This window comes from Centroberyx affinis, unplaced genomic scaffold (assembly GCF_046629955.1).
Source record: "Centroberyx affinis isolate AG114_WGS23_722 - 3 ecotype Tasmania unplaced genomic scaffold, CSIRO-AGI_Caff_v1 ptg000877l_1, whole genome shotgun sequence".
Classification (NCBI taxonomy): domain Eukaryota; kingdom Metazoa; phylum Chordata; class Actinopteri; order Beryciformes; family Berycidae; genus Centroberyx; species Centroberyx affinis.
The window spans coordinates 126865-147586 of record NW_027279469.1 but is presented as its reverse complement, the minus strand read 5'-3'; the positions used below and the strand labels follow the sequence as shown (position 1 = coordinate 147586).

Below are 20722 nucleotides of genomic sequence, written 5' to 3'. Positions count from 1 at the left end.
AAGAACTAGTGAGGGAGGGTTATCAAAGAGGAAGATATGAACCCTGCAATTGCCCCAGGCCTTTCTGCCTAAGATACCTAAACGCCCACCTTTTACTGCCCGGGGTCACTGGGCTTTTTATAGCCCTTTGTCAGATTTTCCCTCGTCATCGAGTCTGTGCCTGCCACTGTAAAGCTCCATATATCCACCATGGTTACAGCATAAACTCTCAGGTTGGCATTTTAAGGCATTTCAGAAAATTATTTGACTTGTTCTAAGACCTCTGCTGTGCCTGCATAAATAAATGTGGATTTTTAAACCTCATTGCATGTAGGAGTGCCACTGAGGCCTCAAAGTATTTAAAAAAAAATGGAGGGAAGTATTCTAGCAGCCCAAGACACCTTTATTCTTTGGCACTGACCAAATTGGTTGTCATTTCTAGATGATTTGCCTCCCATCACCCAGACTCATAGGGGCTGCTAAATTTTCTGCTGCTTGCACACCTATGAACCAGAGCATGAAAGCTAGCTAATTTCACCTGGGCCACTGATTAGTCTTAGGCCACAGAGCTATCTATTACATGACAAAAAATACAATTCTCTTCTGATGTGAAAGCACTCTGAAGCAACTGACCAGGACAGAAAGATTGTTAAGATGTTGACTGAGTGTTAATGACAGGAAAACGTCTTAATACACAACCAATTTAAATTATGTTAGACCATTACAACAGTGCCCAACAGAGATGTTGTCAAACAGGTTTAATTGGTCAAGTTTGAGTTGAAACAAAATCAAGACGTTTCAATAACAACCATCAATGTATACTGTAGATAGAGCATTTCAGTTGAAAGCTGCTGGACATATACACATACAGTTGTATTGTGCAATGGCAGCAGATCTAAGCAGTGTTGCCTTAGCTTTCACACAATCCATCCCAGATATATGGCTTATATTTTCTCTACTTAGAAAAGTATGATTAAAAACATCAGTATATACACAAATACATTCATATTTACAAAATGCAGATGATGAGTTAATCAGTTACTTTCTATGTGGTTATTTTAAAAAGAGCTTTGACAGGACAAAGGTACATGTAGTAGGACTCGGTTTTACATCCTGTACAACTTAGATGGCCTTCAGTTTTTTTTAAACATGATAAAATAAATTTATAAACTTTTAAGTGGCAAAAAGAATACAAATAGTCAAACATTTTGTCTAGGAGGAATACTGTTGAAATTTACAGTGATGATGCATACTGGTGGAGGGTCAAGGGTTTTTCATAACAGTACTCTATTGTCCAGGAAACAGAGACTAGGACATGTTTTTATCATTCTCCATCTCTGCAGCTTTATCACTCTCCTTGGAGACATCATGTTTACTCTCCTTTCTCTCCTCTCTCTTGTCTCTGCTTCTGCTCCTTTCCCGACGATCTCTGTCTTTGTCCCTGTCTTTGTCCCTGTCTCTGTCCCTCTCTCTGTCTCTGTCCCTGGCTCTGTCTTTCCCACGGTCTCGGTCTCTGCTTCGGGATCTGTCCCGTCTCCTGTCTCGCTCTCGGTCACGTTCCCGCTCTCTGTCACGGTCACGGATTCTTCCTCTGTCTCGATCGTAGTCTCTCCTGTCAGGCCTGTCAGGATCTCTGTCCCTGCCCCTGTCCCTTTCTCTGTCTCTCTCCCGGTCTCTCCTCTTGTCTGGCTCTACATCTCTGTGTCGCTCTCCCTCTGGCTCCCTGTGTCTCTCTCCCTCTCTGCCTCTGCTGCGGTCTCTCTCTCGGCTACGCTCCCTGTCCCTTTCTCTGCCTCTATCCCACTCTCGTTCTCGGCTCCAGTGCTTGCCCTGGCTCCTGTCCCAAGATGGCCTGCTGGGGTGGGGGCCTTCACGCTCTCGGTCCCTCCGCCGATCGTCAGACATCTCTCTCGGCCTCTCTTCGGAGAGATGTGAGGGGCCAGGAGGCGGTTCTCGGTGCCCTCCTTCAAAGCGACTAAGGCGGTCTCCACCACGAGGCTCTGACCCCTCTCGGGTGGAGCTGCTCCTCCTTCTCATATCAGGAGAGTGGCGGCGCCAGTGATCTTCCCTGTGTAAGTCTGGACTGTGGCCTCCAATGCGACCTGGCGGAGCTATGGGGCCCTCGGGAGGGGTTGGCAGTAGTGGCCCACTGTGGCGAACAGGTCTAACCTCATCTGAGTGCCTGTCGAGGCGGTACCGCTCTGACCCTCCAAAATGCTGAGGTGGGGGGGGCCTGTTATCCTGGGAGGGAGGACCGCGATGCTCATCAAAAGATCCCCGATGTGGTGGTGAAGAGTGCAATCTGGAGCCCCCATACTGGTTATGTGGATGGAAGTGTTGTCCGCTCATCTCCCCACTGGGAGGTGGGCCTCTTCTGTCCTCATACTGGTTAGCCAGAGGTCCTCTATATGCAGGACCCGGAAGAGGGCCCTGGTTATCTTTATACATGTGGGAGGGAGTTTGGCTCTGATGTTGGTCCATGCCCTGTTTGAAAGAGTTAGCACTGTCTTTATTATACTGATCTACAGGGCCTCGAGGTGGGTCTACCATCGGAGGTTGGGACCCATGGTCACCATACTGAGATGGCGGGGGACCCCTGGGCCCCGGGAACTGGGACGGTGGAGGGAGCCTGGTATCAAAGTGACCAGGGGGTGGCCCAGTGAAAGGTGGAGGTGGACCTCTGGATCCAGGGAAACTGAATGGTGGTGGTGGGGGACCACTGAATCTTGGTGGAGGCAAGCCGTTCTGTCCATCAAAAGCAGGAGGAGGGGGCAGGCCTGGAGGGGGACCTTGCTGTCCGATGTGTTGAGGGGGCATGGAGGGATCAAACATTTGAGGAGGAAGAGGACCTCTCTGGCCCATTGGAGGGAACGGTGGTGGTGGTGGTCCTCTTGGAGGCATTATATTCTGGGGAGGAGGTCCAGGAGGCGGCTGCTGCTGCTGGGAGCCTCCCCACTGGTTCTGATAGGGAGGGTAGGAACCTGGAGGTGGACCATACTGCTGGCTGCTGTCGGCTTGCATGGGGGGAGGACCACGTATAGGAGGAGGAACATGGATGGGTGGAGGGGGTCCCTGCATAGGTGGGGGACCTGACAGTGGAGGAGGACCTTGCATGGGTGGTGGCATAGGCATTGGCGGTGGCCTAATAATCAGGTTTGGTCCCTGCATTGGATGAGGTGGGGGGAAGCTAGATGGTGGGGGAATGTCAGCTGGAGGTCTGTACTCATTCTGAAAGCCTGATGTTGACATATGTGGCATGTGATGGGAATGAGTGTCACCCATCGTTGTGCTTTGAGTAAGTACCGGGATTGTGGATGTTACTGTGGAAGTGTTTGTAGAGGCATTGAAAAAGCTAGAAGAGACTGAATCTTGGCTGTTCTGCTCATACATAGAGTCCTCACCAGCTTTTAAAATACTGGCGGCATTTGGCCAAATACTGTACTTGTCCATGTCAGTTTCAGCCTTGGTTGGCTCATCTTCCTCAGTGTTGTTAACTTCTTGCTCCTCCATGTAGTTGACCTCCATATCAGGTTCCATCTGCTCTCCTAACAAGGGAATTGACACCTCCGCCTTGTCTGAATCCATGAAGGGAAGCGTCTCGCTTTTCACTTCCTCTTGAGGCAGTGATGTCTCTGGTTCTCGCAAGGAGTCTGTGTGTTCAGCTTCAGCTACTTCGGGCAACTCTGGTTCTTGAAAAGGCTGTGAGGGAGGAGTAGTGTCTGCCAGTGGAACAGCCGTCTCCTCTTTCTCCTCAGGTTCATCGGTCTGCTTCCTGCTGGCTGCAGCCTGGCGAGGATCCCTGCTCTGTCGGGGGTCTCTTCTCTGGTTGATCAAAGGAGCAACTGATGAAGACTTCACCAGTTCTTCAACCTTTTTGCCAAGCTGCAGTAGCTGACTACTGACCAGAAGGGATTTAGTAGGTTGTGTTAATACTGTGTCTGTAAGTGAGAAGGAGGTAGCAGGTGTCGCTGTGGATGGCATCTGCTGGTGAACTTGTTCTCCCCGTTTCTGCCATTTCTGATCCTCAATCTGTTTGTTGAGGTTCTCCAGAATTTTTTGTGGTTCAGTAATACATTCAGCTGTAGCCTTGGCCTGACCTGGGACTATGGGTTTGACCTCTTCAAAAATTGAATCATCCTCTGGGTCATATGCCACATCATCGACCTCATTAGCCATCTCTTCAGGCTGCTTGGAGACCTCAGGTTCATTGACTATGTCAACAGGCTTCTTAGGAACACTGTAGCCCCTGCTGGGGTCATACTCTTCTTCTGGGTCATATGGTCGGTCATCCTCATCCTCATCCACCTGCTTTTCTTTAGAAATCTGTCCAAACTGCTGGACAATCGGATCTAGCATTGTGGCTGGTGGGACTGAGGCATCCCCACCCTGATCGGAGGGAGAGTTGGAAGCCTCAGAGTCATGCTTCTTCTTCCCAAAAAGGGTGTTAAGGATGGTCTGAAGAGGAGTGGCAGTCGCTGCCGAGGAAGCAACAGACCCGGTTGAGGATGGCGAATCTTTGCCAGTGGTGGTAGATGTGACAGGTGCTTTGACAGAAGACAAAAAGGAAAGGACTGAGGAGGCGGTCACAGAGCTGCTTGAGGTCTCAGAGGAGCTAAGGGGAGGAGGTGACCCTGGAGGTGTTGTGCTGAAGGGAATTTCCAGGCTCTGTCGTATGCTTTTGTCTGCTTTGACTGAGGCAGATGGCTTTGGAAGGCCAGTGTCATCAGCGTCTTTGGTTTGGCTCTTAGCCCGTTTCTCTTCAACTTCCAATGGCGCACCGGCCCGCTTTCTGTCCTTCTGGCAGATCAGCAGCCCCAGTAGGAGGTTGGGACGGGCTGGTTCAAGACCTATAAGATGGACAAGGAGACGAAAATCTTAGATAACACTTGGGATGTGGGGTGCCTGACTTAATATTCAGTTATCAAGTGTAACAATCTCATAAGTAATACAATTTCACTCATGTGATTGTCACACTTTCTATAAAATGTTCAAGCTGAATTCAAGAAATAGTTGTGACCCAGGGCAGTGTAATAAGCACACAAAGGAACAAGGTGAAATGAGAGCTTATTTAAATATCCTAAAGTTGCACACAGTAACAGCCAGTAGCATATAAGGTTTTATTAGACATGGAGCCAAAGTCCTGCCCTTTCTCAAAAGAATTTCCTGCCATATGACAAAGGATCACAATGATATGATTGTGTAAGCTGTCTTCTCTATATTAACAATGCATCAGTAATCATCAACTCTGTTGGTAAATTTCAACCAAACCAAACCTTAAAACTAAAGGTATAAACCATACTGACATTAATAAATGACACAATATACAGAGCAAGATTTATACCAGTATGCCTACACCGCTGAGTGAAGTGTTGTGTCTCTCTAAATGCTTAAATGTCATCATTTGACTGCGCACATGACGTGGCAAAATTCAACTTCAAGAATAACTGCCACAATCAAGTAAACCATCTATAATAAACTATTGTTATGGTTGCTCCACATCAGTCTCTGAATATCAGTTTCTATTGTAATTCTAATTTAATGTGGTTATTACCATCCTGTTCATAGAGATATTTGACAAATTCAAGTTGTATAATTTCATTGTTTTCAAGCCACGGCATTAGCCCATCAAAAACGTCAGTGTCCAATATTAGTTTTCTGAGCCACAACATTCAAGAGTGGATCCATTGTTGTTTGAGACTCTCCAAAAGGGACTCCTTTGAATACTTACCAAAACTGCCCTGGCATGTATTGTTAATAGTGTAGGATCACGGTTTACAAGGTTTAGGTCAACTGTTGATTTTTGTGTCAGGAAGACATGTATATGAAGCTGTTGGTTTGATCCAGCATGGTGCAAGTTATATGAAAACAGCATGGAGGTATAAAGTGGCTGGCAAGTTAGCTCACAGCAATATATTGATTGAAGTATTTAGTTCTGATTAGGTATGAGCCAAGTCTTAAGAAACAACAGGCTGAGACTGGACTCTAAAACAGCACCAACCTGCGATGCACAACTTCTTTTATTAGAAACGTGTGATACAAAGTCAGATACACAGCAGAGTACATAGCTGGTGTTACATGTACAGAGGTGCATTACAAAGGAGAATCAACACAAGGAGTGTGTGAGAGCCCCCTATAGTACAAACCCATGAATCAAACAAGCTCTCATTTCACCCTCAGTCCAAAAACAAAGATGACCCTAAATACTCACCGCTTGTACAAAGGCAAATTAAAATTATTTTAATAGAAAAACAGTAACATTTGTACAATTACAAACAAATCACCACAGAGGACTCAAAGACAGACATGGTATATTGCTGTATCCCTGTGAATGCTTACCTGGCCCATCAAAGGGTAAGAGTTTGGAGGGCAGTGGGTCCTTGGCGCTCAGTGGGATGAGATAGAGGTCTTTGATGCGACGGTTGTTGTTAGCCACCACGCCAAACCGTTTCCTGCTGCTGAAGTAAGAGAAGAGAGAGACATATGCCACCTCCTCTTCCTCTGTGGCTGGGTGGAAACGAATCAAACACAGCTCCTGTGGACACAGAGGAGAGTGAGAGAGCGAGAAAGGGAGAGTGTGAAGGGGTGATCCAAGGACTTACTTTAACATAGTAAAAAGTACTTAAAACATTCCTTCAAACTAAGCTTGGTCTAAACAAACCTTGGAGAGCGAGGTTTTCAGCTTCCCAACATAGTCCCACACTGTGCTTGGAGATATCCGTCCTCCAACATGAATGGTGTCTGGCAGATCCTGCACAGATCAACAATATTGTCATGCCTGCGTTCCCCAAAATTTTGTATTCAAGTATGAATACACAATACGAGATAATTGGAAACAAACTGTCAGCCTAAAATTTTAAGTTTCATTCCTCTGATTAGCAAACTAAATTTGTTTTTAAATGTCAACTATGACCACAAAGTGTATGTTCACAGACAAAATTACTAACCTCCTTCAGATGTTCAAAGGATCCTGAGACCAGGTAAGCCTTAGTAACAAACTTAGCCACAGACTGCATGTTGATAAATCCTTTCCAAATCTTCTCCTGACCATGGAGGAAGATTGCTGTCTCACCCTCAGGAGGAGGCTCTGATGTACTGTAAAAACAAAAGCAGCATTGTTTAACACAGGTTTGCACGCATATAAGTATATAAACTTTTCAAGCCAATGTGCTGAACTAAGCTAGCTTTATATCAAAAGCCAAGTCTCATGCCCCCATCAGATGTACATATCTAGGTTATCATATGAATTAATGACATTTCAAGAATACTGACAAGATTGAACACCTAGTTTTTGCTGGTTTAGACACGGTCATTGAAGGTGGAGGAGCTGGTGGCATCGGTAGGGGTCCCTTGGGTCCGACCTCCACTGGAGCAGCAACTGGGGCAGAGGGTGGTTCTGCTGAGATGGGCATCACTGTGGGCGTTTCTGGGACAGCGTGGGTGACGGTCACTACAGAGCTGTGCCTGGCCATACGAGGGTCTCTGCGGGTGATGCTGACAGAGGAGACAGTGGGGATGGGGACGGGTACAGGGACCTGGGCTGGGGGCGCCAGACTGCTCGGGTCCTCCTGATAGAGCTGAGGCTGGGACTCTGGGACAGGCACCTCCATGCTGGGCTGGTAGGCTGGTGGGATCTGGTGCTGGTAAACCAGGGGGTCTTGGTGTTGATAGACTTGGGGCACCTGCTGCTGGTAGGCTGTGGGGACCTGTGGCTGGTAGACAGGAGGGGCATCGCCTGACGAAGATCTGGATGAACGCAGCTCTTGTCTGGGCGGCTTAGTCTCCGGCTTCTTGGTCAGCTTAGCTTTCTTAGCTGCTGGCTCATCTTCTGTCTTCTGACCTGGAGGGAAAGGTTGGGAGAAGACATTGGTAAGGTCATTTGTTGTAACACAAATCATTTTTGTTAGAGATGAAATCGTCCTCACACTTCATGGCAGCCTCGCATTTACCTGCACAGATTTTGCAGTTGAGGTCAAAGAGATGAGTCCTGTGTTCAGCAGTGGTGTCTTTGAGCATGGTGTTGAAAATGTCTGGCATGCTGCTGCCACTGTTCCCCTCTACAGCGGAGGCCTGAGCTGAGACTGAAGGAGTGGAACTAGACTCATCTTGGTCCTGTGGACATTGGAGAAGGAGGGTCTCATAGTCAAATCTAACTGACTTAGATGAACTTGCAAAAGACAACAACAAAGTGTAAAATTCCACAGGCATTATGAACTGCACCACTGTATTTTGTGCCAAGTGGGTGTAAGTGGGATTAGTGCCTATTAATGAGGAAGATAGTGGTAAGCTGCAGAAAAGAGGACACTGTGTTGAAGAATAGGACAGCAGGCAAGTAACGAATCTGTACAATCCCCAACTACTGTTTTCACTCTAAATAGCCAGTGATTTTGGATTTTGTGCATTGAGTACCCCGTGCAAAGTGAAAAGGAAACATGAATGCCAAAGAAAGAAGAGCATGCCACCACTTACTGCAGCAGAAGCCATGCGAGTAGATGGAGAAGTGGCAGAAATACATACATCTGCGTCAGATGTTGGTGGAGCATCCTCCACATCTGTGTTATGGGGGCCAGACTCACGCCTGTTTCCCAATTTGGACTGTCCTGAATGGGCTCTGGCACTGGGAGTCTGGGCATAGGGAAGACAACAACCATGATATCCATTGCAACCTTGTACATTCTGTAGAACATGGTTACTTTACTCCAACCTGTGTCTCTGATTCCTTAGTTGTTTAAATGTGTTTATTTAATGCATCATATGTTTCTGTGTATTTTTGTGTTGTAAGTATGTGCTTTTTGTGTTTTGCTCCACGAAAGTTGGCCATTTGGGACAAATAAAATCTTGAGCTTATCATTTATCCAACTGTCTGGAAAAGAAGTCACACTGTTCTGTATAATTTTACTAAGCGCTTGGTTCATACTTGTGTTGAATTGAAGAGGAGCAACATTTACCTCAGTAGGGTCAGGTTTCCTCCACTCAGAGATTTCTTTGGAAAGCAGCTCTTCAGCACTTAGTCTCACCAGTCTGAAGGGACTAACCTCGCCCCCCACCACCCTGTAGAACAAGCCCTGAGACAAACATAGCACACAGTCATTCGCCATCACAGGATGAGGTACATCACGTAACATCAACTAAAGCTCATCATCACTAGAACAAGCTGCACTCATCATCACCCTGACATACACAAAACACAAATTCATAAACACAAAAACTAGATTTGTACTTAATTGAGAATTACCTTTTGCACACATAAGTACAACAGTATCACACCAATAACTACACAATTTTTTTCAAGTTTACATTGACTCACTTTGTTTTTAGGATCCTTCAGGTTGAACATGAGGGACCTGTATTTGTTCTTGTACTTGCTGTCAGTGTTAAGGCACAGGTTGAACATCTCCTTCTCAATGGCAACAGCCAGCCTTCCCACCTCACTCTCTGTCATGTTCAGATCATCACTGTCACTCACCCTGGTGGTAAAAACACATATAGCAGAGCTTGTTTTTCAAAGGTGTTTTAACACTAACTCAAGTTATATTATTCTAAAAACAACTGAAACACCACCAATGCATACAAAGGATCGTATACGACAATATATTTTCAGGGACACTGACCTCTTGTAGAGGATGTCGGTGAGCGAGCGGCGGATGTTCTGTCTCATCTGGTTGTTGGGTGGAGGCATGGGGGACATGGGGGGAGCCGAAGCTGCCGGCTGGGGAGGTCTGGAGGAGGAAGACTGGTTGGAGGGAGTGGAGGAAACTGGAGAAGACGGGACTCTGGAGGACGAGGAGGACTGACTGTGGGATGGAGTGTCCTTTTGCTGCTGCTGCTTCTTAGGAATGGTGAAGTTGGACTTGGTGACTCTCAGTGCTCCTGTGATGTGGACAGGACCTGGAGGGAAGGGAGACGGGGCAGGGCTAGGCGACGGGCCTGGTTTCTTGGGCTTCACTGCCGTTTTACTGGGGGGTATTGCAGGTTTCCTGGACAACTTCGAGCTGGAGGCTTGAGGGGAAGGCTTCTTGCCCTTTGGGGTAGCCTTGGCTCCTTTAGCGCCTGGGGACTTCTTGTTTCCTTTGACTGGCGTTGTGGAGGCTGGGGAGGCCTTCTCAGCTGCAGGGGCTGGTTCCTTCTCCTTCTGCTCCTTCTCACTCTGCTTCTCCTCTTTGGGAGGGGCTGAAAATCAACAAGAAGATCAAACATTTAAAAAAAAAAAAAATAAGCATGCCAGTCATTTGCAGTTTATCAGTAGATCTGACATTACATAGTATGAGGACATAGCAGTAACTATAAGGATGGAGTAACACTATGGATGTATGATGTATGAATCAGATAGTAAAATATTATGACTAAACAGCACAACAGATTTTTGAAAACATGACAACCATTTTCAGGTTCATAGCTGATAAAACAGCCGGTGATCATAACAAATGTAAACAAAGGAGTAAAATATACCAATTCTGAGGACCTCCTTCACTACATCCAGGAATCAATATATTATAGACATTCACAAACTTATTTTTATGTGCACACATACAACCCAGTGTAACAAACATTTTAAAATAAAAACAAAGTTGACAACTGGGCAGGTGCACAGTCCCTGTTTATTTGTAGCAGTGGATGGCAGATACATTGTGCTGTTGGTGCAGCTTGACCCCCGCCTCCCCTCCCCTCCCCTCCCCTCCCCTCCCGTCCCCCGCATCAAATGGTGGCAATCATCCTCACACAGAGGACAAATGTAGGCTATCCACAAAAGGAATGCCCCACATGGCAGCTTGATTCTCAATACCCATAGGTCTGTGCAGGAGGGGGGAGGAGGGTGGGGGGCGTTGATCCACAAGTGTCTCCTGTAAACCCCACCTCAAGTACAAACTGCACAGCTAATTGTCAGGCTACACAAACACAATCAGTTCCTTCCTAAGATGCAGCATTAGCAAGTTCACTCACTTGGACTTGACAGACAAGCAGCCATATTGGCTATGAAAGCCTAAATTCTGTGTGTATCAAAGTATAGGCAAAAAGACATTTGAGAAATATAAATGAGTTGGTGTTACTTACTGATGACACAGCTTACCCAGTCTGAAACTACTGCATAAATCTAAACATCAACATTCCTTCATGACCATCTCCACTTCAGCTACAAATGCTAATCACTGCTGACCCTGTTAAATAATGAGCTCTGACCACAAAAGAGATTAGACCTGAGTCTCACCATGGAGCCACCCATTTGCATACCTTATGCAATTATGCAGGAAGTATGTTGCTTCAAAACCATTAAGGCAAAAATACAGAACCATATTTCTAATACCAAAATAAACAAATATTAATTAATCCATAGCTTTTTGTCAGTATCTCTCAACTTGTAATCTGCAGATGTTAATACTAATAGTTATGTCCAGGTTCAAAATTGCTGTGTAAGCATAAACCACACTTAAACCTGCACTTAAAAAAAAATCACACCTCTCCAATATGAAAACAGCAGAATCATTTTGAGTAGAGCAGCACTGTATTAAGACCCAAAAGCAGCCAAACATGCATTTTCTTAACGTCATAGATCACCCTTCAAAATTTCAATCACAATGTAAGCAAAATATAGGGCTATGAAAGAGCAAATCAGTGAGCCATATTTCCTCTAACTGCTGAAAATATCACACACATCTATCATGGTGAACAGTAATCTGCTGAACTGACAGGATGAATTTCCTGTGGATCAAAACTTGCTGTCTTATCAATGCATTGCTTAACAATGCCCTCAATAAACTCTTATGACAAGGAAAAGAAACTAAGAACTGAAAAATTCCTCATTTCTTAACAACACACTTTCCTCTCAGCATATATCAAGCAAATCTCATCAAGTGTAAAATGTGTGCAAAACAACTTCAAGCATGGGTCTCCCTCTTCTAGATTTGTGTGCATTGCCCTGGTCTTCAACTTCCATCTTCTGCGGCAGTCTTTCTGAACTTCACTGCAGTATCTCCAGGTGGTGTGGTCTGGTCTGGTCTCTGTGGCAGAAGTAATTTCTCTCCTATCCCGGCTGTTCACCGTCTGGGGCCTCTGGAGCGTCACATCTCCTTGGTGTGTGTGTGGATCAATGGTATATGCTTGTTTGACTTGAACTGGTCAGGACATCCTACAGCAAGCCGACACTGCTCACATAATCAATCGAGGCATCCAAAAATCTGTCGTATCACCTTTTATTTTAAAGCCAGTATTCCACGGGCAGTGATGCATCACATTCAATAAGAAGCAAAAAATATTAAAAAGGTCAGCCTGTTACCCACAAAATTAAGGGTAGAACACAGGGTTGTGCTTAACAGGTTTATGACTGCAGTTATCAGCTCAACGTGAGCTATAATCACTTTATAGGTTCCTGTAACCCTAGAGGGAAAAAGTCTGAGACCTACCTGCTGGAGAGGAGGAGAGACGGACCTTTTTTGAGACCGACAGCAGAGGTGATGAAACCAGGATGTTGAGACTCACACACGCAAATAAGGCAGGTAATTTGACCCCCACACACACACTCACACACACATGAACAGGAGCACTGCTACATTCATTGCATCCATACATTTTATGCCAAGGCAATATAATAAACAGAGAGCTGTAATCTGAAAAGATAATTGCCCTCCATTTATCTGTGCACATGTTCCTTTATAGGTTTTCAACCAAGGCCCTCAGTTTTAAGCATGAGATTTAAAATAAATCTATTCTGGATTATTGAATACTTACCTAAACCCACATTTAATACTTACCTGTTCCACAGCTGTGCATATTTCATTGAGTAACAAATAACTTTTACATTATCAAACTCACAACACTTTGCAAATCATTAAAATCTGATGTCAGAATGTGTTCATCTCCAGAGCATTCTTGTTCTTCCCCATATATTTGGATAATCTCTAAAGTATTATGTTAGCATGACAAGAACCACATTTATAATGGAAAGCGACAATGTGGTTTCAACAACAGCCCAATGCATAACTGATTTGCCGTGCTCGCTTGACAACCCCCTAGTGTGAAGAGATAGGTAATGGTTAGGACTGACTTATCAAGACCTTCAAAGAGATACATACACTTTTTGTTTAACACTGTTGGTGATATGGGTGTAGTCTTTTCTGGCGTTACTGCATTGTAATTATGGTCGCTGGACCAGGACGCAGCGGCTGGTGGCGGCGGATGTTCCACGGCGTGCTCATCTTCGTCATCGTCGTCCAGATCAGGATCGTCATCTTCCTCACTGTCCGACTCATCCTCCTCCATGGACTTCTTACTTGTCTTCTTCCCACCACCGGCGCTCCTCTGGGTGGATGGACAGAGACACACACATTCAGTCAGTTCAATAACAGCACTCAGGAAGGTATCCACAATTTAATGTGGAGTATCACTCAATCAAATCAAAACAATGGCCCTGTATCAAACACTGCTACACACACACACAGTAATGTGTCATTGAGCCAAAAAGTCAGAAACTGCCTATAGCACATCCACAAGTTTTGACATGAGACAATGGCAGCAGCCAGTTACCATTTGTTAAGCAATGCAACTTCAAGTACAAGTGGAGCACAAGTATTTTTGTTTTTAAATAAGTGCAAATTCTTCTGACCCATTATTTTATTAGAGTTAGGGTTTGAGTTCTTGTCACATGTGCATTATTACTAACAGGCTGGGGGTGCAGCCAATTTCTTAAAAACTAAAACACTGAAAATAACTGGTTGCACTGAGAGGAATCTCAGAGTGGGATCTATCCCCATCATAGTGGGGCTGTTCTCTTGTCACCCACCAACCTACCCAAACTTAACTATTACAGCAATGTAATAACTGTAATATGCTAACCAATGAAAAAAGGGGACCTCCCCTCTCCATTATGGATAACACATTTAAGCTGTGGGGAGCTTCTGGCATTGCATCAGTAAGAGATGTATATATTGATGGTCACATTGCACAATTTGAAAAACTCTTAATTATCTAGATCACACTTCAGGTATCTTAAAATTTGTGACTATATTAGGAAAAACAACCCGGGTTTTGAGGAATATGCACATTTCATATTAAATTCCTCATGCGATCACCTTATGGATTAGGCCTAATTTCCCTCCTCTGGTGCTCTTTGTGAGTGTGACTATCTCGTCACATAATATTAAGATGACATGAAAGACAGATCTAGGTCTCTCAGATGAGCTCTGGAGCCACTGCCTACAACACATATCTAAATGTTCAATTAACACAAGACATACATACCCAGTTTAAAGTCTTACACGGTTTACATATTAGCAAGTCTAAACTGTATGTTTCCTAGCATATCCCCAATCTGTGATAAATGTCAGACGGAGGAGCACACCTTGTGTCATCATTATGAGTCATGTCCCAAAGTTCAGAACTATTGTTCAGAGATCACTGAGGTGGTTTTTGACTCCAATCAACAGTCAGCTTGAACCAGATCCACTTCTTATCATTTTGGGACACTCAGAAGAGCTACTAAGGGAAGCTAAAATGGATCAGCATATCATTCTGTTCTGTACTGCCAAGAAACTGCTCTTGTCATTTTGTAAGACAAACATGGGTGACTGAGATAGCAAACAAACTGAACTTGGATTAGATTTAGGATGAGCAACAAATCAACAGAATTTGATACGACTTGAAAGCCTTTCTTTGAACTCCTGAAAACACTATTGTTAAGAATATGGTTGAGTTGTCTTCTGGAGACTCCTGAATGTACCATTCTTACAACTCATACTGTATTACCTGCTGTCAAGACTAGACCGGTTATACACACACCCTCTTTATATGCATCCTTGATGATGTTTTACTTTGTTTGCTCCCAGTATGGGGTGGGGATGGGAAGTGGGGGACAACACAAAATAATGAATGCTGTGGTGTATACTTTGATATATTCCTGTGACAGGTGTGACATCATAACCTGGTGTTCAATAAAACCTGGATAAAGAATGGGATCTATACAATTGGTTTCTTAAAATCCCAGGTGTCGTAATATTTAGATGAATGAATTTCATAATTTTAGCCAATGACTGACTTAAAAAGACAAAAGAAAAAGTACAGTTCTAATGTTGGTCAACAGCTAAACAAAAATTCCATCCAACATGCAAGTCATATCTAAACTCCTGTGCTGCCTACTGAACATCTATTTTACATAAATGATTGTGTTAAGATTTAGGTCATTCAGAAAGGATGGTAAGGAACTTGTCTTCCAGAGAAACTCCACGCCAGAGGCTTCTATGCAACTGCTGTCTAGTCAAGCTGGCAATGAACACAAATTCAGCAGACAAAGAACAACAAAAATCTGAGACATATGTTTCCCAATATGGTTGAGAAATTAGATCATAGGTCCAACATTTACAATACTATTTACAATACTGTAACACAGGTTGTTTGGCAATCATATACACACACATAATTCTATTAAGTCGTTTTCCAATGCAATTACTGACGATTATTATATCTTATTACAATCTAGTGTACTACACTGCACAGCTTTCCTAATTAAATGAAAGGTATGACCATCTTTGCTACAAAGACAGGCAAAGGCATCGTGTCATCTGCCCCGTGTTACCTTGGGTGTAGACTTGGCCTTCTGAGCCTTGGCCTTCTCCTTGTCCTTCTGCTTGGGCTCTTTGACATCAGTGATGGACTTCATGGCCGCGGCAGCATGCCTCAGGATACAGTCGTTGCCACAGTAGACAGAGTCTGGCTGGGCGTTGTTCTCACAGCCAGGCCCGATGCATTTGGGAAGGGAAGACTCCACAGCTTTCTGCACCGTCTTCTCCTGCACCTTGGGAACCACCTTCTGCTCCACTGTTGGCGTCGTTTTCAGCTCCACGTTGGATGCCATTTTCTGCTCTGCGTTTGGTGCTGCGTTCTGCTGCACTTTGGATGCCATCTTCTGTTCCACGGTTGGTGTTGCCTTCTGACCTGCTTTCTGTTCCGCTGTCTGCTGTAGTGCCTGCTCAAAGTCAGTACACAAGAAAGTTAAAATCCAACGATGTGCAATACAATTTTGCAACATAGAAATATTTGACCACAGAGCACTATGCACTACAATTCATCAGATGGTGATTTAATAGCCTGGCTCATTGAAAACTGAATTAGTCAAAGCATTCAAGTTGTGATCAGTCACAAGGACCTACCGGCTGAAAGATCTTTATCTTCTTCTTCCCGGTTGGATTAGTGGCTTTCTCTATCCTGCCTTTGATGCCCAGATCATCTCCTCCCTTCTCTTCTGTTCCGGTGGATGTCAAGGGTGAGGGGGCTGCCACAGACTGACTGGCTGAAGGACTGGGGTCTGCTCCTCTGGGGTCAGTTATCATGGCAGCAGCAGAAGCAGCGGCAGCAGGAACAGCAGCAGCAAAAGCAACAGCTGTAGCATCGGCTCTGGGCTTCCCGATCTCTGCGCCTGCAATCAGGGCAGTTGTGGCAGGCCTGACCACCTGGTTTTTCTTGGCGGTGCAGTTGGGACAGATGTAGTCTTCCCCGTTTCTCTCCATTAGGCGCCCTCGGGCCTCAGTGATGCCTACACAGTCTCCGTGGAACCACTCTTCACAGCGGTCACAGCATATCATGAACCTGGAGAGCACAGGACAGTTGTAGTGGCACCCTCCAACCAAAGCTCAGCAAAAACTTTCTGTGTGGCTAACCTCATACTTTCAAACTTAAGAGTTCACAAGACAAAGTGGAATCAGACAGTGGTAGACTTCTGTATACTTATGTGCTATCAGCTTGACAACAAGGAGTCATAAGATGAAACTTAAAATGTTTGATGTTCAATGAAGAGCAAATGTCAAGTTAGTCTGTCAGGCTCAACCATCATTTACACCTTTCAAGTACACAATGAGGGTAATTCTGATCCTAATGATTACAAAATAGAATGAAGAAACAACTTAAAACATACCGTTTGTTGTGTTTCTGGCGACAGATGCAGTACAGTGCATTAGGGTCATATCCTCCATCATCAGACTCAATGGATGAGGAGGACGTAGAAGTCGAAGAGTCATTCTCGTCTTCGTCTTCATCTTCCTCTTCTGTGTGGGACTTACGGGTCTTTGCTGCAGCTTGGATTATTTTAGGCTTGATTTCCCTCTTGACAGGAATGGCGACCTTACTGGCAGGAGTAGGGACTTTATTAATAGGGGTAGTGTTCTTATTGGCCGCCTTCTTTTTATTGGCATATGTTCTTATTGGTCCACGCTTTACAAAAGTCGCTGGAGGCTTCTCTTTGCTCTCCTCCTCGTTCTCGTCATCAGTCTCTTTTTTTGGCTCCACTTTGTCCTTTTCATCTTCTTGCTCTTTCTTCTCCTCCTCCAAAACCTCTTTGTTCTCAAAGTCCTGCTCTGGCTGGGGCTGCGCTGAATTCCCGCACCCTACTTCTTCTGGACTGGTGTCCTTCTCGTCATCTTTTTTCTCCTCATCGTTGTCCTGTGACAGCGGCTTCTTGGCAGCATCTTCACTGCCATCCTCCTCGTTCTCGGAACTTCCATCATCTTTGAGCATCCCTCCACCTCCTCGGGTCTGTCTGCCACCTCGCGTCTTCCCAAAGGTCTGCTTCCTGGTACCGCTCCTTGTCCTCCTCTCGGGGGACTCTGCCTTGTCGTCTACAGCCTTTGTGTCCGTGTTACCATCGAAGCTGGCCTCTGAGGCAGTCTCTGCGTCAGTCGGGGTTTGGGAAGGGGGGTCTCCACTCTCCAAGCTGGGAGGGGCGCTCTTTCTTGACCCTCTCTTTGTGGTGGAGAGGAACTCCTCCAGTTTGTCAGTGCGCTTGGACTGCCTGCCGCTACGGCGTACAGGACAGCGGTTTTCTTGGCTGTCAGTGGTTGTTTCTCCTGGCATCTCTCTCTTTGCGATGGTGGTCTGACGGAATCCCCAAGTCTTCTTCACTTCACTTCTGGCTTTGGGAGATTTATCTGACACCTCTAGCTTCTCTTCAGCAGCATTCTCATCTTGTGGTTGAAACGGTTCCTTCCCCTCTTTATCCTCTTCTGCAACAGCTGTTGACAGAATCACAGATGGTCAAGGGCAAATAATTCTGCAATCAAACATGCAATCATGACATCTCACTTACCCTGACCCTTCACCCAATTTCAAAATCATTGAAAAGCATAGGACCTGACACCGTAGCTGTGCCCAGTATCACTACAACATCCCACCCCTTACCGATAAGGGAAAAGAAGCTCGTTCAAGGTACCTTGAGAGCAGCTATCCATAGGGTCCTGGCTCTGCTCTGGCTCAGGAGCTAGAGAGAGCTCAGGGCTCACATTCTCCTCCATAGATGATGGAGTCAATCACTACTTTCAAAATGAATGTCTACAGTTAAGAGAAGAGCACAAGAGACCAGCTATGAGTCATTCTTTTCAGTCCATATCATTTAATTACAACTATGGTGGTTCCCAGGCTTCTACAGATGGAGCAGTGCTAGGAAGACATTGCTGCATGTCTTCACATTTCAAACATTGTGTCGTTTCTCCTTCATTCTCACTCGACCATAAATATTTTTTCTTTACAGTCACCTCAGAAGCTGAAGCCGTTACTTGGGAGAAAGAAATCTGGGTAAACAGAACACCCTTAACACATGCAACACTAAGGCTACAGATTAAAATCTCATCAAGTCTAACTCATTCACATGTCAGTATTTTTTAATTGCAGCTCAACAGTCTATTATGCAAAAGTATTGGCAGATGTCCTGCAATTGGTTGGGATTTTCCAGGGCCAAAAGCTGTTCTTTAATATCAAACAATCAAAATCGCCTGTGTCCGTACCTGCAGTTCAGTAGTGATGGATAACCGAGTGCTTCTTCAAACAAAACAAAGGCTTCGCGGCAGTAATCATCAGTCTTAGTACAAGGTCACTGGATCTGCTGGATGGAAGAAAATAAAGGTTAGGACCAAAGCATGTAATCTGCAGACAGGACAAGATGCAACTACAGCATGTATTCAATAATTCACAGCAAGACAAAAAATATTGACTTAGTCTAAATTTTGAAGCAAATCAGATTATGTACAAATTTATTTTACTCATGCATATTAAAGATATAGGTATATGTATTGACTGGAAACTTTATCAATTCCCCATCCATAGTACGAAAGTTTGAACTTAACATGATGAAAAAACACACAAACCACCAAAACACCATACATTAAGGATTTAGAGGTGAAATAAAGTAAACTTCAATCACTAAAAAAAATCAACCTTGGTGACTGTCATCAACTGCAGCAATGGCTGCATTATTATTATGTAAAGCAGCAAAATCCAATCCAGACATGAGCAGTGACATTGATCGCTTTGACCAGACAGACCATGAGGGAATTGTCTGTGACCCAAATAATTTTCACACGGATCAAAATAAGACACACAAACATAATTTGGCTTGCTGAATAATTTAAACCATGTCAGTGCGTTTGTATACCATCGATGTCCCTAACATTTCACTGCATCATCAATCATTCAAATATGTTTTTGAATGGAGGCATGCACAAGTCTTGCACACTGCAGCGTCAACGACATGTAAAAAAAAAAAAAAAGAAAAAGCATCCAACCAGAGACAAAAACAAAGAAACAGTGACTAAAAGGTATTTCTCCAATGACGTGCCTGTGGTCACGACACCCTGCCACGTGAATAAATTGTTGCCAAGGAAGTGTGGGAGGGGCCCGATGGATGAGGCTCAAATATAAGACCGGTGAAGCATGTTGGTATATTTAACCAAACGATGAAATCAAAGCTTAACGGCATGAAGACTGTGGGAGACTTTTGTATATTGATGGTGCGGTTATTAGCACAGACGAACTGAGGCGCAATCAGTTAGCCTACTGGCAGCCGTTACTCTGCGAAGGAGGCTGCACGCGGCCAGCGGCCTTGCTGCGCATGGTCTAAAAACTCAGTATTCCGTATTACCGCCATGCATAGCTAACACAGCTATGTTAACTGAAGTTATCTGCAAAGATTTATATCATACAGCTGGACTCTATTGAGAAGATGGCACAACAATACTATGACCAGAGACTTCTGTAACCTCAGCTCCCGCACATCCGACACAGCCAATGATGGCCGCATAGCTAACGCTATGCCACTAACGGCTAGCTCTCACCTGACAACTAGCTAAACCAAAAATTATGCTGAAACAGATTGTTTGAGATTAGTATTAGCAATGAGCGGTGCATGTTTGACGAATCTGTGTGTATCGTTAAGTAAGCCTTTCCACATTTCTCTAATCGTCTTCTAACAACGAAGCACCGAGGGTTACAGAACGTGCACGTCGGCCAAACCTGGCTAACGCTATTAGCCGCCGTGAGCAAGAGAATGCAACTCAGCCTGACAGCAAACCCTAGCTAGAGTTACTAGCCATTACGTACTAAAATTAAAAATAAATAAACTCTGCCGAAAGCCGACCCAGAAAGGAGTTAATACCACACCTTTATGTTGTAGCACGACTCTAGGCAGTGTGGCTGGCTAGAGTCAAGTGAATTAGCTAGCGCAGTTAAGCTGTAAACAAGGTTACGCTAGCTTGTAGCTAACGTTAGCATCACGTTCAACCTTGTCTCGGGCAGTTAGACTATTATTTTGTTCTGCCCCTGCGAGGGGAAAACTGAGGAACTAGTAAATTCAACATTACACTACTGAATTTTTCGATTGCTGTATTTCACCCACCTACAAGCCAGAACTACCGATGATATGTCCTCGCTATTTGGTCAGTCAATCCTCCATTTTCCATTCCCGCTGGCTACTGGAGCTAACTGACTGCGGCAGATG

The 20722-nt window shown here is 44.7% G+C and overlaps 1 protein-coding gene across 1 annotated transcript; it reads right to left on the bottom strand.

Annotated features, from left to right (window-relative positions):
* Positions 1 to 729: 729 nt before the first annotated feature.
* Positions 730 to 20688, bottom strand: dido1 (death inducer-obliterator 1). The gene is made up of 17 exons (XM_071521233.1): positions 20621 to 20688; positions 18735 to 18832; positions 18164 to 18282; positions 16874 to 17966; positions 16113 to 16548; positions 15539 to 15928; positions 13044 to 13269; positions 9588 to 10146; positions 9284 to 9443; positions 8925 to 9041; positions 8494 to 8601; positions 7926 to 8088; positions 7261 to 7816; positions 6924 to 7071; positions 6638 to 6727; positions 6316 to 6511; positions 730 to 4826 (listed from the first exon to the last, which is right to left on the bottom strand). The coding sequence occupies exons 3-17, from the start codon at positions 18243 to 18245 to the stop codon at positions 1288 to 1290; spliced, it is 7863 nt and encodes a 2620-aa protein (XP_071377334.1). The 5' UTR covers positions 18246 to 18282; positions 18735 to 18832; positions 20621 to 20688; the 3' UTR covers positions 730 to 1287.
* Positions 20689 to 20722: the final 34 nt, after the last annotated feature.

What these genes read in the sequence shown, in the direction of transcription:
- dido1 (XM_071521233.1), bottom strand. Translation starts at nt 18,245, where the DNA reads ATGGAGGAGAATGTGAGCCCTGAGCTCTCTCTAGCTCCTGAGCCAGAG. An exon ending in TATGGATAGCTGCTCTCAAG is followed by an intron (nt 17,967 to 18,163) that starts GTACCTTGAACG and finishes TTCTGTCAACAG; the next exon opens with CTGTTGCAGAAGAGGATAAA. An exon ending in TGAAGGATCCTAAAAACAAA is followed by an intron (nt 9,042 to 9,283) that starts GTGAGTCAATGT and finishes TGTTTGTCTCAG; the next exon opens with GGCTTGTTCTACAGGGTGGT.